The sequence below is a fragment of the Danio rerio genome, chromosome 13 (genome assembly GCF_049306965.1).
Source record: "Danio rerio strain Tuebingen ecotype United States chromosome 13, GRCz12tu, whole genome shotgun sequence".
In the NCBI taxonomy this organism is placed as follows: domain Eukaryota; kingdom Metazoa; phylum Chordata; class Actinopteri; order Cypriniformes; family Danionidae; genus Danio; species Danio rerio.
The window spans coordinates 43,564,177-43,581,525 of NC_133188.1; the positions used below are offsets into that span (position 1 = coordinate 43,564,177).

Sequence of the window (17,349 nt, forward strand, 5' to 3'; positions counted from 1 at the left end):
CTGCTGAATGTCAGCTGCCACCTTCAGCAAATCGCCTAATACATGCAGCACAATGATTTCATAAACATTTATAAGTGTCAAAAGTGGCGGATCTGTAAGTAATACAAAACAATGTATTTAAAGCAAGCTCCATTGTACAGAATGAGAGTGCTTCTCTTAAAAACTGAACATTCACATCATTGATGACGTAAACGTGTTTGAGCTCGAAAGGTAACATACATTGTATATTATACAAGCTATTACACAGTTCTTATAAACTACTAAAATGTCAATAATATTAATAAAATGTCTATAAAATGCCACATAATGGAATTAATAACTAAATAAATACCAGTGAATCACAAAAACAGAAGCTGTAAATTTACAACTATTTTTGCAGTATATGTTTTTAAGAATGCTTAAGTTGTTTTGTTGTTTAGATTGTTTGTTGAATTTTATCATTCTTTTGACTTTTATAGCTTTTTATTTTGAAAGTCTAACCAAAACTGCATTAACAAAAAAAAAAAAAATCAAAAACAATATGCTCAAACAAGCAATAATAATATTTCCTGCTTTGTTTTCCACAGATCCTGAAAAAGATCAGCATGTACATCCAGGAGCAGAACGAGAAGATCTTTGCACCTAGAGGTTTGCTCTTAACAGACCCCATTGAGAGAGGCATGCGAGTGGTATCCTTTACACACGCTCTCTATAGGATGCTTTTAAACGAGTCTCTATAAAACGTGATTATTTACTTTACTTAAAAAATTAAGTAAACCCATTGCCTTAAAAATGGGAAGTTCACTTTACTTACAAAAACGCATGAATCCATTGTAACTTGAGGCTGTTAATATGATTTAACTTCATTTTTATAATTATGCTCATAATTAGTTTACCTCAGCATTTTAAGACAATGGATTAAATTTTTTAAGTAATTTTTTTTTATGTTTTTATGAACAGGCTCATTGTGAAAACGTACCCCATATACATTTGTGGAGAACGTGAATTATGTAGCCAGAGCTACGTATGGCTGCATTTCATTGTAAAAAAAAATGCTACGGAGTGGCTGCCGACGCGAACGACTTCTGTTCGACTTCTGTTTCGGAAGAATGGTTCCAGAAAGTAAATAACAGATTGGAAAACAAAAATCTTTTTTTCTGGGTTGCTTTTGAAAACACTGTCGGTTGGGTTTAGGGATAGGGGTGATCGGGTCAATTGGTGCTTTGGTCCCACTTCATATTAAGTGTCCTTACCTACTATGCACTTGCATCAAAAATAAATACAATGTACTTACTGTGTTCATAATGTATTTGAGAACACTTGTGGTGCTCTTGAGTTGGGATAGGGGTTGGGTTATGGACAGGTTTGGTGGCATGGGTAGGTTTAAGGGTGGGTTAAGGTGTAGGGAATGGTCAGCAGTGTATTTACAAATGTAATTACAAAAGTTAATTACAGATGTAAATACAAACAGGTATTTAATCAAGCATAAGTACACAATAAAATACATGTATTTACACAATCAGTACATTGTAACAAACTATTAATTCCTGTGTAAGTACATATTAGTTAAGGCCACTTAATATAAAGTGGGACCGGTGCTTTTGAAAACATTATGGGATAGATTTAGGAAAGGGGGTGGGTGGGGGTATCGGTCGGTCGGTCAGTCAGTTGACAGTGGCCTCTGGTGGATTTACACAAGAACAGCAGGCGCGAATGGCACTTGAGAAAGAAATCGTAGATCTGAAAAAGCTTACACAGAGGCCTATGGTGGATTCGCGAAAATAAAAACTGCAAAAAAACCTAACTCCTGGGATATATGTTGCACTGTCTGGAATATATACAGGGGTGTATACTAATAATAAGCCTGGGTTGTTTTTTACAGTGTAGAAAGATGGGTCACTACTGATTTCCACTTCAGGCTAATGGCCACCATTGACTTATATAATAATTATTCCTACCATAAAATTCAGTGGTGAGCATCCTCTGTTCAGATACCATCACATTTCAAAATATCTTCTGTTGTGTTCAGCAGAGGAAGAAACTCACTAGTTTTGCTTGCTAAAAATACAGTTTTAGCTTCAGGCTGAGATTATTTCCATATTTTCTTCTGATATTCCACAAAAATACAAGATGGTTTATCATTGGTTTGGCAGAGCACATTACCAGTCAACACCGTGATTGTGTGTCTTTTTCCCAAAATTAACTTTTTTTTTTACAGATTTTTTTATAAGAGACACATACTGTGCTGTACAAGGAATATCACTTCACCTTGAGCTGTTGAGCTGAAGTGACATGTTGATATAAAGCGGGGGAAAATAAGGCTTTTTTTTTTTTTTTTTTTGCTTTTTTTGGTACGTAGGCATTTCTTTCCATTTTCCAGCACCATGGTTGTATCTAGGAGACTGTCTGAGACCTGAAAGCATCTGAGGTCAGACCTGATTAAAGAATATGTGGCAAAGGAAAGCTTCAGACAAAGTTGGTTTTAGACAACCAAACTGTTTGACAGCTAGAGTTTGAAGTCATTAATATTCCTAGATTAATAATTAATTGATTTTTTGGAGATAACTATTCATTAATTTATTCCTCTATATAAGGGCTTAGTACATTATTTATTAGGGGCCACCACAGCGAAATGAGCCGCCAACTACTCCAGCATGTGTTTCATGCAGCGTATGCCCTTCCAGCCACAACGCAGTACTGGAAAACACCCAAGCACTCCCATTCACACACACTCATACACTATGACCAATTTAGTTCATCCGCACCTATAGTGCATGTCTTTGGACTGTAAGGGAAATCTACATGAACACGAGGAGGAAATGCCAACTGGCTCAGCTGGGACTCAATCCAGAGACTTTCTTGTTGTGAGGTGACAGTGCTAACCACAAAGCTGCCGGAGATAATATTTCATTTCTACAGGCAACAGATATCTAAAATAAAAATATCTAATAAAGAAGACAATCATTCTCATACATACAGTGCACATAATCTATATTATCATTAATTCATTTTGTCTTCAGTATTAATGGAGGCTTATAGTGAAAAAGCCACCAGAATAAGCATAAATGCCATACAAAATCATAAGACGATTTACATTTAATTCTTAACTCAAAATTATTGAGACAAATTCAATAAAAAGAATTAGTTTAATAAAAAAAATATTTGACAAAACAAACATTTACCCCTATGTTTTCAAAGTGCAATGTGTCAGTTAAAAATACCTTTAATGCTACAAATAAATACAACTTTACTGTAACTCTCTATCACATGGTGTTACTATATGGCAACATGACATTTATGTTAATTTCCCTGACACTGTTTCTTTAAGACCAATGTTTAAATTTTTTTGTCGGAAAGAGAAGACCTTAGTGTAGCCAATCATGTGCTTTGGTAAGTCACATGACATGCTGTGTTTTGCTGTAGCACAATTTCTGACAGACTGGCGTTTATTGCTGAATGCAAATGTAATCATCAATAGAAACAAAGGATCAAATTACGTCAGATCCACAAAAAAATCTGAAACATCACCTCCAGTAAGTTATGAAGACATATTCACAACTCATTTTTATTTTTTAATCAAATTAGTTTTTTGTAAATGGATCAAATGTATGTGTTGCTAAATGGCAAATCTGCAATAGTGGAACGTGCAACATAGCAATGGGTTAGCTAGCTAGCAAGGTCAGCTGTGCACTTTTAAGTTGTAACAATAACATGAATGCTAGTAATATAATGTTGATTAGTTGTATGCTAATGGCATTTGCATTATAGATAACATCTAGTTTTAATAGCAATACTACTTTTGAATAGATATAAATACAGGGAACAGTGCATTAGCTAGCACCACCATGTTCTATGGTGAGTGAAAGAAGAAAAGGACAGACGTGGCTCTTCCTGCAGATGAAAATGAGGATGAGATGGGTTTTAGTGACCATGAGAATGATGCATATTGGACATTTGATAAAAGCAGTGATGGAGACATTTCAAGTAAGTTAGCTTAAGACAGGCGTAGTATATATAGTATAATATATAAATATTGTTAGCTAGTAGCTACAGTATTCTGATGCATCTGGATATACTAGACTTGTTATTTATTTGTTATATTTTTACAGGAGAAACAATTTAAATTTACTGTATGTTGTATAAATGATAATACAATATCATGTTTGTTTTCAATAATATTCAGCAAAAAAGAATGAAATAAATGAAAGCTGTGTGAAGGTGTGATTTATAAGTTCTGTGTTAAAGCTTATAATACACCAATTAAATCATTTTAAACAACATAATTATTAATTATAATGAAAGTTCTAAATTTGAAATTTCTAAGTTATATCCATTGTTGGATGTTGTTGCCATATGCAAATTTTATACCTTAAATAAAATTCCAAAAATATTTTCTAAGAAAAGAAAAACAGTCAAATATTTAAATAGATTTTAAGAGCTCACACTTAGCTGATGATTGATTATAAGCTAATTTGGCATGCTGTCCCAGGTGAGAGCCCTGAGCTAAAAAGATTCTCGAGCCCAGGGCTCCCTCCCGTTGCAAGGCGAGAGGGGAGTTTGAGCTCAGGTAGATCTCGAGAACTCCCATCATGGTGGCTGAAGAGGAGATAGTAGTTGCTCTTTAAAGAGATAAGTACTAGGACAAGTCTATAGTGTTGATTTGGATTAGTCAATAAACTTAGGTTGCATGTCTTTTAATGGTGGGAGCAAACAGGGAAACCCAGGGGAAACCCTCGTGAGCACGGGGAGAACGTGCAAACTCAGCACAGAAACATCTGCTGGTTTGGTAAAGTCTGGGACCAGAGACGTTCTTGCTGTGAGACAACAGAGCTAAGCACTGGGTCACGTGTCACCCATCTAGGTAGGAGGGGGAGGAGTAGGGGTGGAAGGGGTATTCTTCAAAATGAAGATAATTGTGATACGTAACCCAGGGTATTTGTAGTGGCTTAGGAAGGATTTGATTGGTGCATTGTGAATTAGATAATGCAGGTCCAGTCACTAACAATCATAAGCATGTGATCCTCTTGAAATTAGTTCACAAATAAACTTCACTTATTATAATGCATGCGGTAGAGGGTTAAATAAATGCTTTTGTTAAACTTTACCTTAAAATGAAGGTAATATGTCTCTTCATTATAAATAAATGTTACTGATCATTTAAATCCAACAGGCATTTGAAATGTTGCTGTTTTTATTGCTTGTTTCTAAGCAACTCACCTAATGAGATGTTGCTGCTCTGCTGCTGTCAAGCCTTTTGATTTCTGCCTGAAAACTCGTCACTTTGCAGAGATCAGGCTCGACACAGTATGAAGCCCAATAACCTGTTAGTTGCCTTGGTAACTCATTCCCTTTTGATCATTATTGTGGTTTAAACTTTTTTTTAGTTGCCATTTTTTTCTCTGAATATGTGCACAGAAAATTATACAGAACTAGCTCACTTTTTGGGAAAGCTTGCTGTTACTGATGCCTAATATACAGGCAAGCTAACATGTATTCAGACACCTTCAACATAACTCGCAGGCTATCTGCTAAAAAAGTAATAATAATAAATAAATAAATAAATAAATAAATAAATAAATAAATAAATAAATAAATAAATAAATAAATAAATAAATAAATAAATAAATAAATAAATAAATAAATAAATAAAAACAATTGCTGTTTGTTCAGGCTGTTTATTTAAAGTGACTTTAAACAACACAACTCTTAAGTTTTATGTGGGGGACAACTTAATTGCTTTATGTTAAATCCACTTACATTTGTAAAAATTATGAAGTTAACTATTTGATGCACAGGCTATTTAAAAACAACTTCTAATGCGGTTTTCCAGCCTGATCTCACGAGAAAACGTAAGTATTTTACGTTTTGGCAGTTTAGTGGCTAATTTGTACGAATTCGTACGAGTTCAGTCATAAGAAAATGTACGATTTTAAAAAGGAGACGTGGCACCTAACCCCACCCCTAAACCCAACCGTCATTGGGGGATACACAAATCGTACTAAAATGTACGAATTAGATTGTATGAATTTGTACGAATTAGCCACTAAATGAAAAATTTACGAATTGCCGTGAGATTGTGTTGGGTTTTCCTAAAAAAGAAATCAGCATGTACATCCAGGAGGATTTATTCACAAAAATGCGGTTTTGTGAGTTTTTATCCTATCATTATAAGGCTTTTGAATAATACCATATCTTAATAGTATTGAATAGCTAAAATGTTATAATAAATCATTAAATAGTTAAATTAACTATAACTGAAACTAATGCACAACATGAGTCTAAAATGACCCACATACATTTATTATGCAATTTCATGCTTGGCTGGGAATTTGTTTTGTTTTATCATTTGAAATCAGTTTATCTATGCACTAAACATTCCCTAATATGTAAAATACTCCCTGATACATCAACATAACTTATTTTTATTCAAAATGTAAGAAATAAATAAGGATTTGTGATGGTCAAAAACAAGTTAATTGAGAAATTCCTGGAATACCAAGGAACAAAATAAATGTATTGCAAAAATATAGAAAGTTAGAACGGACTTTAAACCCATGTATAAATTAAGGTGTTAATTGATTTTTGTTGGGGCACATAAAGAAATTGTGTGGAACCCAGCATTTTTACAGTCTACAGTTTAGAAAATAATAATAAAATATTACTAGAGTTAAACTGTCAAATTTATTTGGACAATGTCAGAACTTTGTTAGAAAAGTACATGATATAATGGATTAAAATTAACCAAAAATATTTCTGACAACTTTAAGAATTAAGGATGTTACAAATTGTCACGCTCTGAAAGATTTCACTTTTGTGAAATGTCAGTTTCGACCAAAAGAGAAAAAAAATGGCTGAAAATATAAGCTTAAAAATGTTTACGCTGCACCAAACTGCCTAGCAATGTTCAGAACTCATTCCAGATGTAGTCAAACATATTCCAGATGTAGCATGGAGGAAATCGGCTTTCACACCGGACACGGAAAGTGCAGCACTATGAAACCCATTCATTTCAATGCACCAAGCAAATGCAAGTTTGTTGCTGCGTAAAATGCAAAAGCAGCTGCAGTGGAGCGTGCTCGCTACAGTCAAAGTTAAAAATAGCTTAACATTCTGCTCTGTGAATATTCTGTTCATGTCAGCAAGAAAATAAACATAGATGCTGGAATGGCATTAAACACAAACAAATATATCACACATGCTCACTGGGAAAATCGACCAAATAACGTACTGACAATACATTTCTATTGTATGTAGTATATATTCTTGCTTGCAATGGCACTTCTGTGCTGTCATGGCAATGCTGGTAAAATGAAACTTCTCGACTCGTTTACTGTCAATAAAATCTGGTTGTTTTGTTAGCCTGTGTTCTTTTGAAGTCAGTATAATATGTTACACTCAATTTAAAAAGTCTTAACAATATTATTTAATAAAAATAAAAAATCATTACAATGCAATTTCAGTTTTAACTTTTGGTCAAGTGCATCCAGAATTTTCGTATATATATATATATATATATATATATATATATATATATATATATATATATATATATATATATATATATATATATATATATATATATATATATATATATATATATATTTCTAATTGTTTTATGTTGAATACACCTAAATTTGTAAAAAAAAATAAAAATAAAAAAAATAAAGTTAACTTAATTGATTTGTGTTGCAAAAACATGAAGGAATTGTGTTTATCTCTGCATTTTTAAAGTGTTATAACGTCAAAATAGTAACTATCAATACTTTGATTTTTGGGTAAAATACATCACAGTTTACCTTATTTCACTATCCTTACATAAATGAAGTATACTGCAACCGCAACAAAAAATCGAATAATATGTCTGCTGTCTGAGTAATTTTTGGATTGAATGTACAGTATGTTCACAGTGTTCAGGTATGACAATAAATGCACCCTCAAGCGATCCTCCAGGAACATATTATTCTTTGGATCCCATAATTTTGGGTGATTCTTTTTGGGAAATCTATCCAGTGGACCATCAAGCTATCTTGGCAGTCCCATTCCTCCAATTCCCTCTGACTGCAGGCCCCGGTCGGCTTTGGCGGCCCCATCATCAGTTCACAGTCCTGCTCAATCCAACCAGCTGTCACCTTAGGAGCAATGGACAAACAATAGCTGCCATTCACTTCCTACCACACTGACCACCAGGAACTCATCACAGGGCTTGGGTTGAGCTCATAGGAAAGAGATGTTCAAGTTAAATTAAATCAAACAACTGATGGGTTAAATTCCGTTATTGCTATGCTACCGCGTTTGCAAAATACTGCAAAATCTCAACGTCTGATTAGGTCTAATTTTCTTGAGGGAATGGAACGATTTACCAGATGCTCACCTCTCAGCTTGGAGGTTTATGGTTTTGGTGCATGTCTAAGTGTTTTTAAGCAATCCTTATGTTATTTATACTTTTTTGGTAGATGACTTTACACAGTATGTAAATGGTCATATTTCACAGCATTTTTCACTTCGATTGTGATAACATCTTCTCCCCATGTTCACATGGATTTCCTCCACAGTCCAAAGACATGTGATATAGGTTAATTGAACTAAATTAAACAAAATTGTCCGTAGTTTGTAAGTGTGAATTTGTGAGTGTATGGGTGTTTCCCAGTACTGGGTTATGGCTGGAAGGGCATTCGCTGCATAAAACATATGCCGGAATAGTTGGTGGTTCAATACTTAGTTAACCTGTGCTAAATAAGGGACTAAGCTCAAGGAAAATTCATGAATTTCTCATTCTAGGACTGTTATGTTTCAACATTACAGTATTGAACCCTTGACTGTGATCTTCCAGATTGAAATCTCCATCTTTGAGGACAGTAGCTCCAGCAGCTCCAGCTCCAGTGGCAGTTCTCCGTCCAGCAGCACAGCTCAATGACTGGAGGAACAGCACCAGGGGTACGGGTACAGAGCGGCCGGTACGCTCGCCAAAATCCGCATGTTGAAACATGAGAGCACCAGATTTTAAAGAAAGAGAGAGAGGGAGTATATGTACTGCTCACTCACTCGCTTCTTCCAAACAACTAGTGCAAAGCCAGGAGCTTTAACTCACAAACACACCTCCTCCCCTTTCATACCTCTTTTAATTCAGCCTCTGCATTTCCATTAGTGAAAAATACATGCGACGCCCTCCGTGTCTCACATACTGAAGAGGGCTAGCAGACAGTTACAATGGACAGAGTGCAGGCTTCTTACTGTCTTTGCTCTGGAAAATCCAGGCTAAAATAGATTTTAAAACATATTCGCTGGTCTCTAGCTAGTAATCATGCTGTTAATACGGTGGTTTACCTACTTTCCGTATTCTAAACAATAACTTAAACAGCCCAATACTTACTTAATACTTATGCCCAAAGTATAATTACTTAAATTTAAAAGCATCTGAAACATAAAGATTCTTCCTTTTTCCAATGTCTGTGCTTAATTATCAAAAACTGATCAATAATGTCTTAGTTACAGTAGCAAATGACATTATTTTTGTACTCTTCAATACATTTGTCTATTGGTTTTGCTTTCTTCTGTAGTTCGTTATTGATGTTTATGTAATTTTTTTTCCAGACTATGAAGCAATGAACCGGTCCACTGTTCCCATATGTGACCCAGGGCCACAAAACCATTGATGTATACTTTAAGCTTGGACAATATTTGGCCGAGATACAACTATTTAAATGTTGTATGCATATGTTAGGTTTTTTTTTTAAGTATAGTTGAAAAAGTGATATTTTTTTTATAGATTTGTACAATGTCAGCTGATGGCAGTATTTGATGGTTTACATTGTTGTTTACTTTGTTAAGATTTGACATTATTTTACAGAAATACAACTATAGAACTACTGGAATCTGAAAAAATCTAAATACTGGCAAAATTGCCTTTAAGTTCTCAGCAATGCATATTACTAGCATAAATTTCTTTATGGAACATTACCTTTACTTAGTATTGTATTAACTTTTGGCATTAAAAAGAAAAATCATTTTGACCAATAAAATGTAATGTTGGCCATGCAAATATACCTGTTCAACTTTTGTGGTTCAGGGTCACATATATTGTACTGTAGTATTGTGGAAAAAACTGATGGGAAAACAGTTCAAAGAGCACATGTGATCGCGTTTGTACTGTGCTGATGATGATATATGAATCGTTGTATAAAAACAGCGTGCACATAAAAACAAACATATGCTTTTGGCGTAAGGTTATATCTACACTAATATGCATTTGAAAAACCAAAATAAAAGATTAGCCTTTGTGTCTGCAGTGAGACAGCACTTTCTTACCGTGGATAAAGTCGCTTATTAAAGGCACTCTCACAATTTGATTAATTTGGTCTGTAAAAAATAAAATAATATATATATATATATATATATATATATATATATATATATATATATATATATATATATATATATATATATATATATATATATATATATAGTAAGACATGACGTCAAACCATAAAAATACTTTTACAAGCTACCCTTTCAGTGCTGCTAAAGATAAATGTTGCTTTCAACAGTTTTGAAACTGGATTCCTGCAAAGATTATGATAACAGGAAAGCAATTAGATATGTGGTCCTTTATTTATTCACAATTTCAATACAAGTAGATGACAATAAAACAGGGGTAAATGTGGTTAGAAACACTTCAGGATTGTCCACTTTTGACCACGTCCAGCACTACAATAGTCAAAACTGTAGAATGTTTTTGAACAGCCACAAAGTGCCACCTACAGTACCTCCTTATCAACTGACCTCATTTTTAGGATTGCGAGACATGAGGAACTGAAACTCAATTGAAATAGTTTGGTATAAAGACAAAAAAAAAGTTCTCTTACCAGTCCTATTTCTAACACAAATCATATTTGTTTGGAATCCAATTGACCATAACTTAATCTTAATAATAGGTGTAAACAGGGCCTTAGATCCATACGATGGACATGCAACCTACACACCAAAAAGTGGTGATATATTTTGCCAATATAATAATCATGCAGCATGCAAACCTTAATATATCTAATCTTGTTTTCATCTCATTTACTTTTATTAAATTTAATTCCTTAAAATGCCAACATGTATACAATTCTGACATGAAACCCCCATTTTTAAATGCATTGGGATTGATGTAGATGTAGATTTTAAAGCACAATGAACAACTAATGCTGCTTTTTCCAGCAAAGCATTGGTCCTTATTTAGTTTGGACAGTGACTGAGCTCTTTCTATTCATCCCGCTGGGGCCAAATTCAGCAGTGCCTCAGTTCACTGGCAGACTTGACCCTTCGTAGAGCTCCAGGCTCATGTTCCTTCTGTTAGTTCCACCACATACCTGCACCTCAGAGCTTCAGTGTTCAGTGTCATGGACAATATGCTGAAACCAGCCAATGCTTCATCTCCACTCAATAACAGCAACTGGCAGCCACTCTAGCTGCATGCCTCATTTTTCTATTTATTTTTTTACTTAATTATTTGTGTATCATAAAACCTACCTCTGGTTTGAGTGCAGACTGGAGGAGATCCAACATGTAAATGTGCCAGATATAGTTTATTTTGACTGATCTGCTTCAGAGAAGATTGACTCACCAGTTCTCCACAGTGAGATATTTCATTGCTTGGTTGGGTTTGATGTTAAGCATTTGCTAGACTCTCAGGCATAACTCAAAAATGCATACTAATTTTTCTTTAAAAAAAATAAATAAATAAATAAAACAAATAACAAAAAAGTGCAGTAATTAATTGTGACAAGCAAAAGGCTATGGTTTACACATGATATGGTTTACACATGATCATATGTGACCCTAAACATAGTTTTATGTTGCATGGTTATATTTGTGGCAAATGTCAGAAAAACAGATAGTATGGATTAAATGATCAATTCTTTATTAATTCTTTTATCGATTGATTGACGGAAGCTAGCAACTCTCACTTGTCTGCACACTGAAGCTAAGCAGGGCTGTGCCTGGTCAGTACCTGAATGGGAGACCACATAAGAAAGCTAAGTTGCTTCCGGAAGTGGTGTTAGTGAGACCAGCAGGGGGCGCTCATCCTGCAATCTGTGTGGGTCCTAATGCCCCAGTATATTGATGGGGGCTCTTTTCTGCTCAGTGAGCACTGTCTTTCGGATATGATTTCAAACCGAGGTCCTAAATCTGAGATTGTTAAAAATCCCAGGATGTCCTTCAAAAAAAAGAGTAGGGGTTTAACCCTGGCATTCTAACCAAATTTGCCCACTGGCCTCTGTTCATCATAGCATAAACATCCCTATGTCATAATGGGCTTCATCACTCTGTCTTCTCTCCACCAATCAGCTGGTGTGTGGTGTGCGGTCTGGCGCAATATGGCTGCCATCGCGTCGTCCAGGTGGATGCTGCACACTGGTGGTGGATGAGGAGATTCCTCCAAAAATGTGTAAAGCACTTTGAGTGTCCAGAAAAGCAGTATATAAATGTAAGGAATTATTATTATAATTTCATGTCAAAATTAACAGAATATAGACCCCTTTCACACTATCGGGTTTCTCAGTAGCGGAAGTCGTCATAGTTAGGAAAACTTAGAGCAAAGTGAATAGGCGAACACAATAAATAATTATTTGCTCAAATAATAAAAGGAAAACTCCAGGATGATGTTATAAAGACTTTCAGAAAAAGGAAAACAATTGTGTGGGACTGATGACGGCAGCCAGAGGAAAGAATAAATGTCAAATTTGCTGTTCTGTCCCATAGGCGCTGCATTAGAAATCCCTTACACAAGCGGTAATTAGTTTTTTCTAATTTGAAGCAAAGATGATATACCACTTGTATAAATACATATAAATGTTCATACGTTTTTTTAAATAAAAATATTTAAACCTTTAAAGGATTTATGATGCTGATGACTGTAAAACGGGTCATAACAGGCTTGTGAAATTTAGTGAAGTTCATGTTCCATAAAGGCATTTTATTTACAGTATTTCCTTATATAAAAATATATAAAATATATAAAATTTAAAATTGGTTAGTGATTTGCATGGATAAGAATTGAAACTTGCAAATTTTAAAGACAAATTTCTTAGTATTTTTGAACCCTCAAACTCCAGATGTTCAAATAGTTTCATCTCGGCCAAATATTGTCCAAGCTTAACCAACCACACATTAATGGAAACCCTAACATTTCTGATGGGCTGTACTGCTGTCTCTTTAAGTTTGCATGTCAATCAGCAACAGCACTTTTCTAAAAGCTGTGGATTGACTGTCTTGTAAGTGTTCAACTGCCCAATCCTTCATTAACCACCTATTCACAAACTGCATTAATCAATCAATACAAGAATGAACTAAATTATTGTGGACCAGCCGAGTAACTGCCTTTTAGAAGTGACCGGACTGCTGATTATCGAAACACTGATTTTACTATTCTTTCAATGTAGGCAAAAAATATGTTTTCTGTTGTCAAAACGTTTCATAATAATTCATTTTGGACTACAGGAATGTTTTGAGTTCTTTTCTCTCAAAAAATGAAGGTAAATTCGACTTATGACCCTATTAGCTGTCTACTCATCATTTAATGCCATTACTTTTCTCACCTTTGAGCTTCTCCAGTTTGTCCTCAGCTCAGTTCTCAGTTCTGCTGTGTATATGGTAGTGCTCATAGATCTCCTGTGCCTGCTGCCTTCATGTTTCACTGCTGTGGAAACACCCACCCTGGCGCTGATCCATCAGGACCGTGGACTTCTGTAAATTGTACATGAATTGCACTATTAATGCATGTCTACAAATGGACTTCAGTCATTGCTGAGTCAGTGTGTGTTCTATTATAATGAAGCTGACTTGGATAGACATTTCCAGAATTCCAAGGAATTTGTTTAAGAGTGTGTTCACACTTGGTATATTTGATAGTTTGATTAAAGCAAACTGTGTGATGTTGTTTAATACAGTTTAATACAAGAATCGAAAAGGTTTAGTTTTATGTCAGTCCAAACAAGGACTACATGTATAATTTTCTTTTATCCTCATTGGGACCAAATTAATCAATAAAAGCAAACTACACTGTTAAAAGTGGTTAGTTACTTTAATTTAAAAAAAAGTGAGTCAACCAGTTGCTTTAAAAGCAACAAGTTGACTTTACTAAAAAAAACTGAGTAAATTCATTGTATCTTGGAACTGTTGTATTGATGATAGGGATGTAACGGTATCAGAATTTCACGGTTCGGTAATACCTCGGTATGAATGTCACGGTACGGTATTTATTGAATCATTTACAGGAAAAAAAAAACTTTTGAAAATACTCCAAAAAAGTGCCAAAAGTGTCAATGACATACAAATTAGCCATCTATCTGTAAGCTTTGAAACACTAACTTCAATTTTAATAACAAAAAATTATTAAACCATGTAAAAAAAATAAAGTTTCAATTTAGTATTGTTGAAAACTCACCACATTCAACATTTAATCACTCACTCACTTAGATAGAGATGGGTTTAAAGGAAAATTATCATATAATTATAATCTGGTAAAAGCTGGTATCTCTGGGTATTTACAATGTCCCCTGCAACAGAAAAAAACCCTCTCATTTGGGACTAAGGTTTCTGGGACAAGAGAGATATGACTTGGCCCAGGTTGACAGCAGTGGGGTAACGTTGTGCATTGTCTTTCCCCCACTTGAGAAGACAAACCATGAGTGAGATAGAGATCTCTTTGCGGTACAAGTCAATGTCTGCATCAATCTGAACAGTGTGCTGTGTTTCTGCAGTCCCCATAACTGTTAGTCCCCAAACTTGCAGGCACGTGCACACATAGGGCTCAACCTGTGCAGTGCACATGCCCTTTTTAGTCTTGGATAGAAAATGCCCTTCCAAAACGATCAAAAGTGCCCCCGCGACGCGACACAACCTCCGTCCAGTCCAGCCCTTCAGTAGGCGCACGACAACAACTCTCTTGAGTATGCGCGCTCAACCCCCCCTCGGCGCTTTACAATACGCGCGCCACAACACAGCTGATCAGAACGCGCGCGACAGCACCGCTATTCAGCACGCGCGCGGCGACAACACCCGCTTTAGGTTCGATCATTTCCATCTTTTTTTCATCTCCGCTATTAGCAGCACACTCCATTTCCGCATTACTGGATCTGTAGCGACAACAGACCGCAAAGGATTATGGCCACGCCTGGGCTGATGGGAAATGTAGTTTCAGCTACGTCCCGTTCGCTTCATTCGCCTGAGCAAATTTTCTCAGAAGACCTATAGTTTTACCGAGTCATGCGACTTCGGTAATATCGAAAAAATTTGATATTGCGGTATGACGGTATTTACAATACCGTTACATCCCTAATTGATGAAACTTAATTAAATTATAATCATGCACATAGTTCATTTACTTAAAAATGTGAAGGCAAGCAAAGTCAACAAATCGTTTTTACAGTGTACAAGTGTGAACACATCCTAAATCAACACAAACCAGGGCTCTCATTTATAAATCTTTGCATAAAACCTTCCTAAAGTGAAAATATGCCAGAATGAATTGTAATTGTTTAATGATGATTATAGTTCATATGATGATATTTTATCATTATATCATATGATTAATTTTAAAAAGTTTACTGAAAGCTGCGCACGTTCCCCCATGAAGTTTATTTTTTTATAGAATATTTATTTTTTACTTTGCGCGAGAAGTGACATACGCACGTTTCTAGCCCAGTTTTGTATGTACGCCAAGTTTATAAATGAGACCCCAGGTTACTGTATATCACTGAGATATTATTTATTTATTTTTTTTCTATTTGGATTTTTTATTTTAGTTTTCATAATTTTGTAATTGTTCTATTTACTTATTTGTAGTTTTTATTAATTTATTTTTTTAAGAAAGGTGTAATAAAATGTTAAAATTTTGTACATTTTATTTCAATGTGTATTTTATTAGTAAAAGCAGGGTGCGAATTACAGGGGGGGTTGGAAGGGGGTGGGACTGACCCCCCTAAATAACACTTGATCCCCCTGAATGACGTCAAAACAAGATGCTTGGGAAATCAGCACTTTAATAGTAAGAAAAAAAAATTAACAGTCTGATACGAGCAGATCTAGAGAACACAAGACACTTCTCTTGTAAAACAGGTGTTTGTATCTTCATATAGCCTAAAAGGAAAGTAAAATTAAACATAGTTTGAACTCAATAATTACTGGGGGTCAGAATACACTAAATATCCCATAAAACACTGAAAATTCATATGTTTTTCATTCATTCATTCATTCATTCATTCATTCATTTATTCATCCATTCATTCATTTTCAGCTTAGTCCCTTTATTAATTAGGGGTAACCACAGCGTATTGAATCGTCAACTTATCCACCATGCTTTACGCAATGTATGCCTTTCTAGCCACAACCTATTACTGGGAATCACCCATAGAGTCATTCACACACATACACTACAGCCAATTTAGCTTACCAAATTCAAGCACGTCTTTTCCCAGTGGGGGGAACAGAGCACACTGAGGAAACTCATGCGAACGCAGGGAGCACATGCAAACATCAATACATTTTTTTTTTTTTATAAATTTAAATAAAATTTTAATAAATACATATATTTGATTCACTGCAGATTGTATTACACATACTACCAACTGAAAAAAGTTAACCCCGACCCCCACCTGGCCAATCGTATAATTCGCACCCTGATTCAAAACTTTTGTTCTAGTTTTGATATAATAACCCTGAATATTTTTTCCTGACATATTTTTTGAGAAGTATGTAGAGTGAGATTCGAGTTTCTCCTTGAGAACTGGTTGGACTGAGAAAAAAAATTGGCATTTATATAATGAATCCGGTTTGTTTTACAAACATTTTCATTTGGATTTGTAAGCAGCGATTAATCATGCACAATAACATCAGGAACATGCATTAAGAGAGTACATTTTGATTTTGATTTCATATTGACTGTTTGTTGGGCATGTTTGTGACAAATTGCTCAGGAAAGATTTGTACAAGTGAATCTGCCAAACCTCATTCACATTCATCCCTTTTTTTTTTTCTTTTAGAAAAACAAAACTGACTGCAAATCTAAAATATGTCTTGGCTTGCTTTGACATATAGACTCTAATGATGGATTATAGACTTTGATATTTATAACACAGTCTGAAAGACCCCAGGGCTTGTTCATACAAATCAGTAAAACATGACATAAAAATGTAAATTACATTAAAAAGACATATAATACATTTGTTTACATGGACAAACCTGGCATTTCAGACCAGATGTGTATATAATTCTTGTAAAGTGTCGAGCATTATGCCTATTAATTTACCATAGTACTCACTTTTCATTTCTATTAACAAACATTTGGTGTACATGTCAGCAAAGGTAAAATGAAAATACATGTCCCAA

The 17,349-nt window shown here is 34.8% G+C and overlaps 2 protein-coding genes across 14 annotated transcripts in view; one reads left to right on the top strand and one right to left on the bottom strand.

Annotated features, from left to right (window-relative positions):
• The window catches only part of golga7bb (golgin A7 family, member Bb), a 44,835-nt gene extending 34,496 nt beyond the window's left edge, over window positions 1-10,339 (top strand). Inside the window, exons 4-5 of the mRNA XM_688859.9 lie at window positions 567-668; window positions 8,810-10,339. Of these exons, the coding sequence (XP_693951.4) occupies window positions 567-668; window positions 8,810-8,893 (186 nt within the window). The 3' untranslated portion in view covers window positions 8,894-10,339. The remainder of the gene's footprint in view (window positions 1-566; window positions 669-8,809) is intronic.
• Window positions 1-17,349, bottom strand: part of crtac1b (cartilage acidic protein 1b) — a 200,994-nt gene that overhangs the window by 96,400 nt on the left and 87,245 nt on the right. For 8 of the 13 annotated variants that reach the window (XR_012388861.1, XR_012388864.1, XR_012388870.1 and 5 more), the window contains one exon: window positions 13,560-13,707. The gene's annotated coding sequence lies outside the window, so the exon portion shown is untranslated. Of the gene's footprint in view, window positions 1-11,688; window positions 12,418-13,559; window positions 13,708-17,349 lie in introns of those variants that run through there. The other 5 variants (XR_012388860.1, XR_012388858.1, XR_012388863.1 and 2 more) reach the window with 2 other exon arrangements.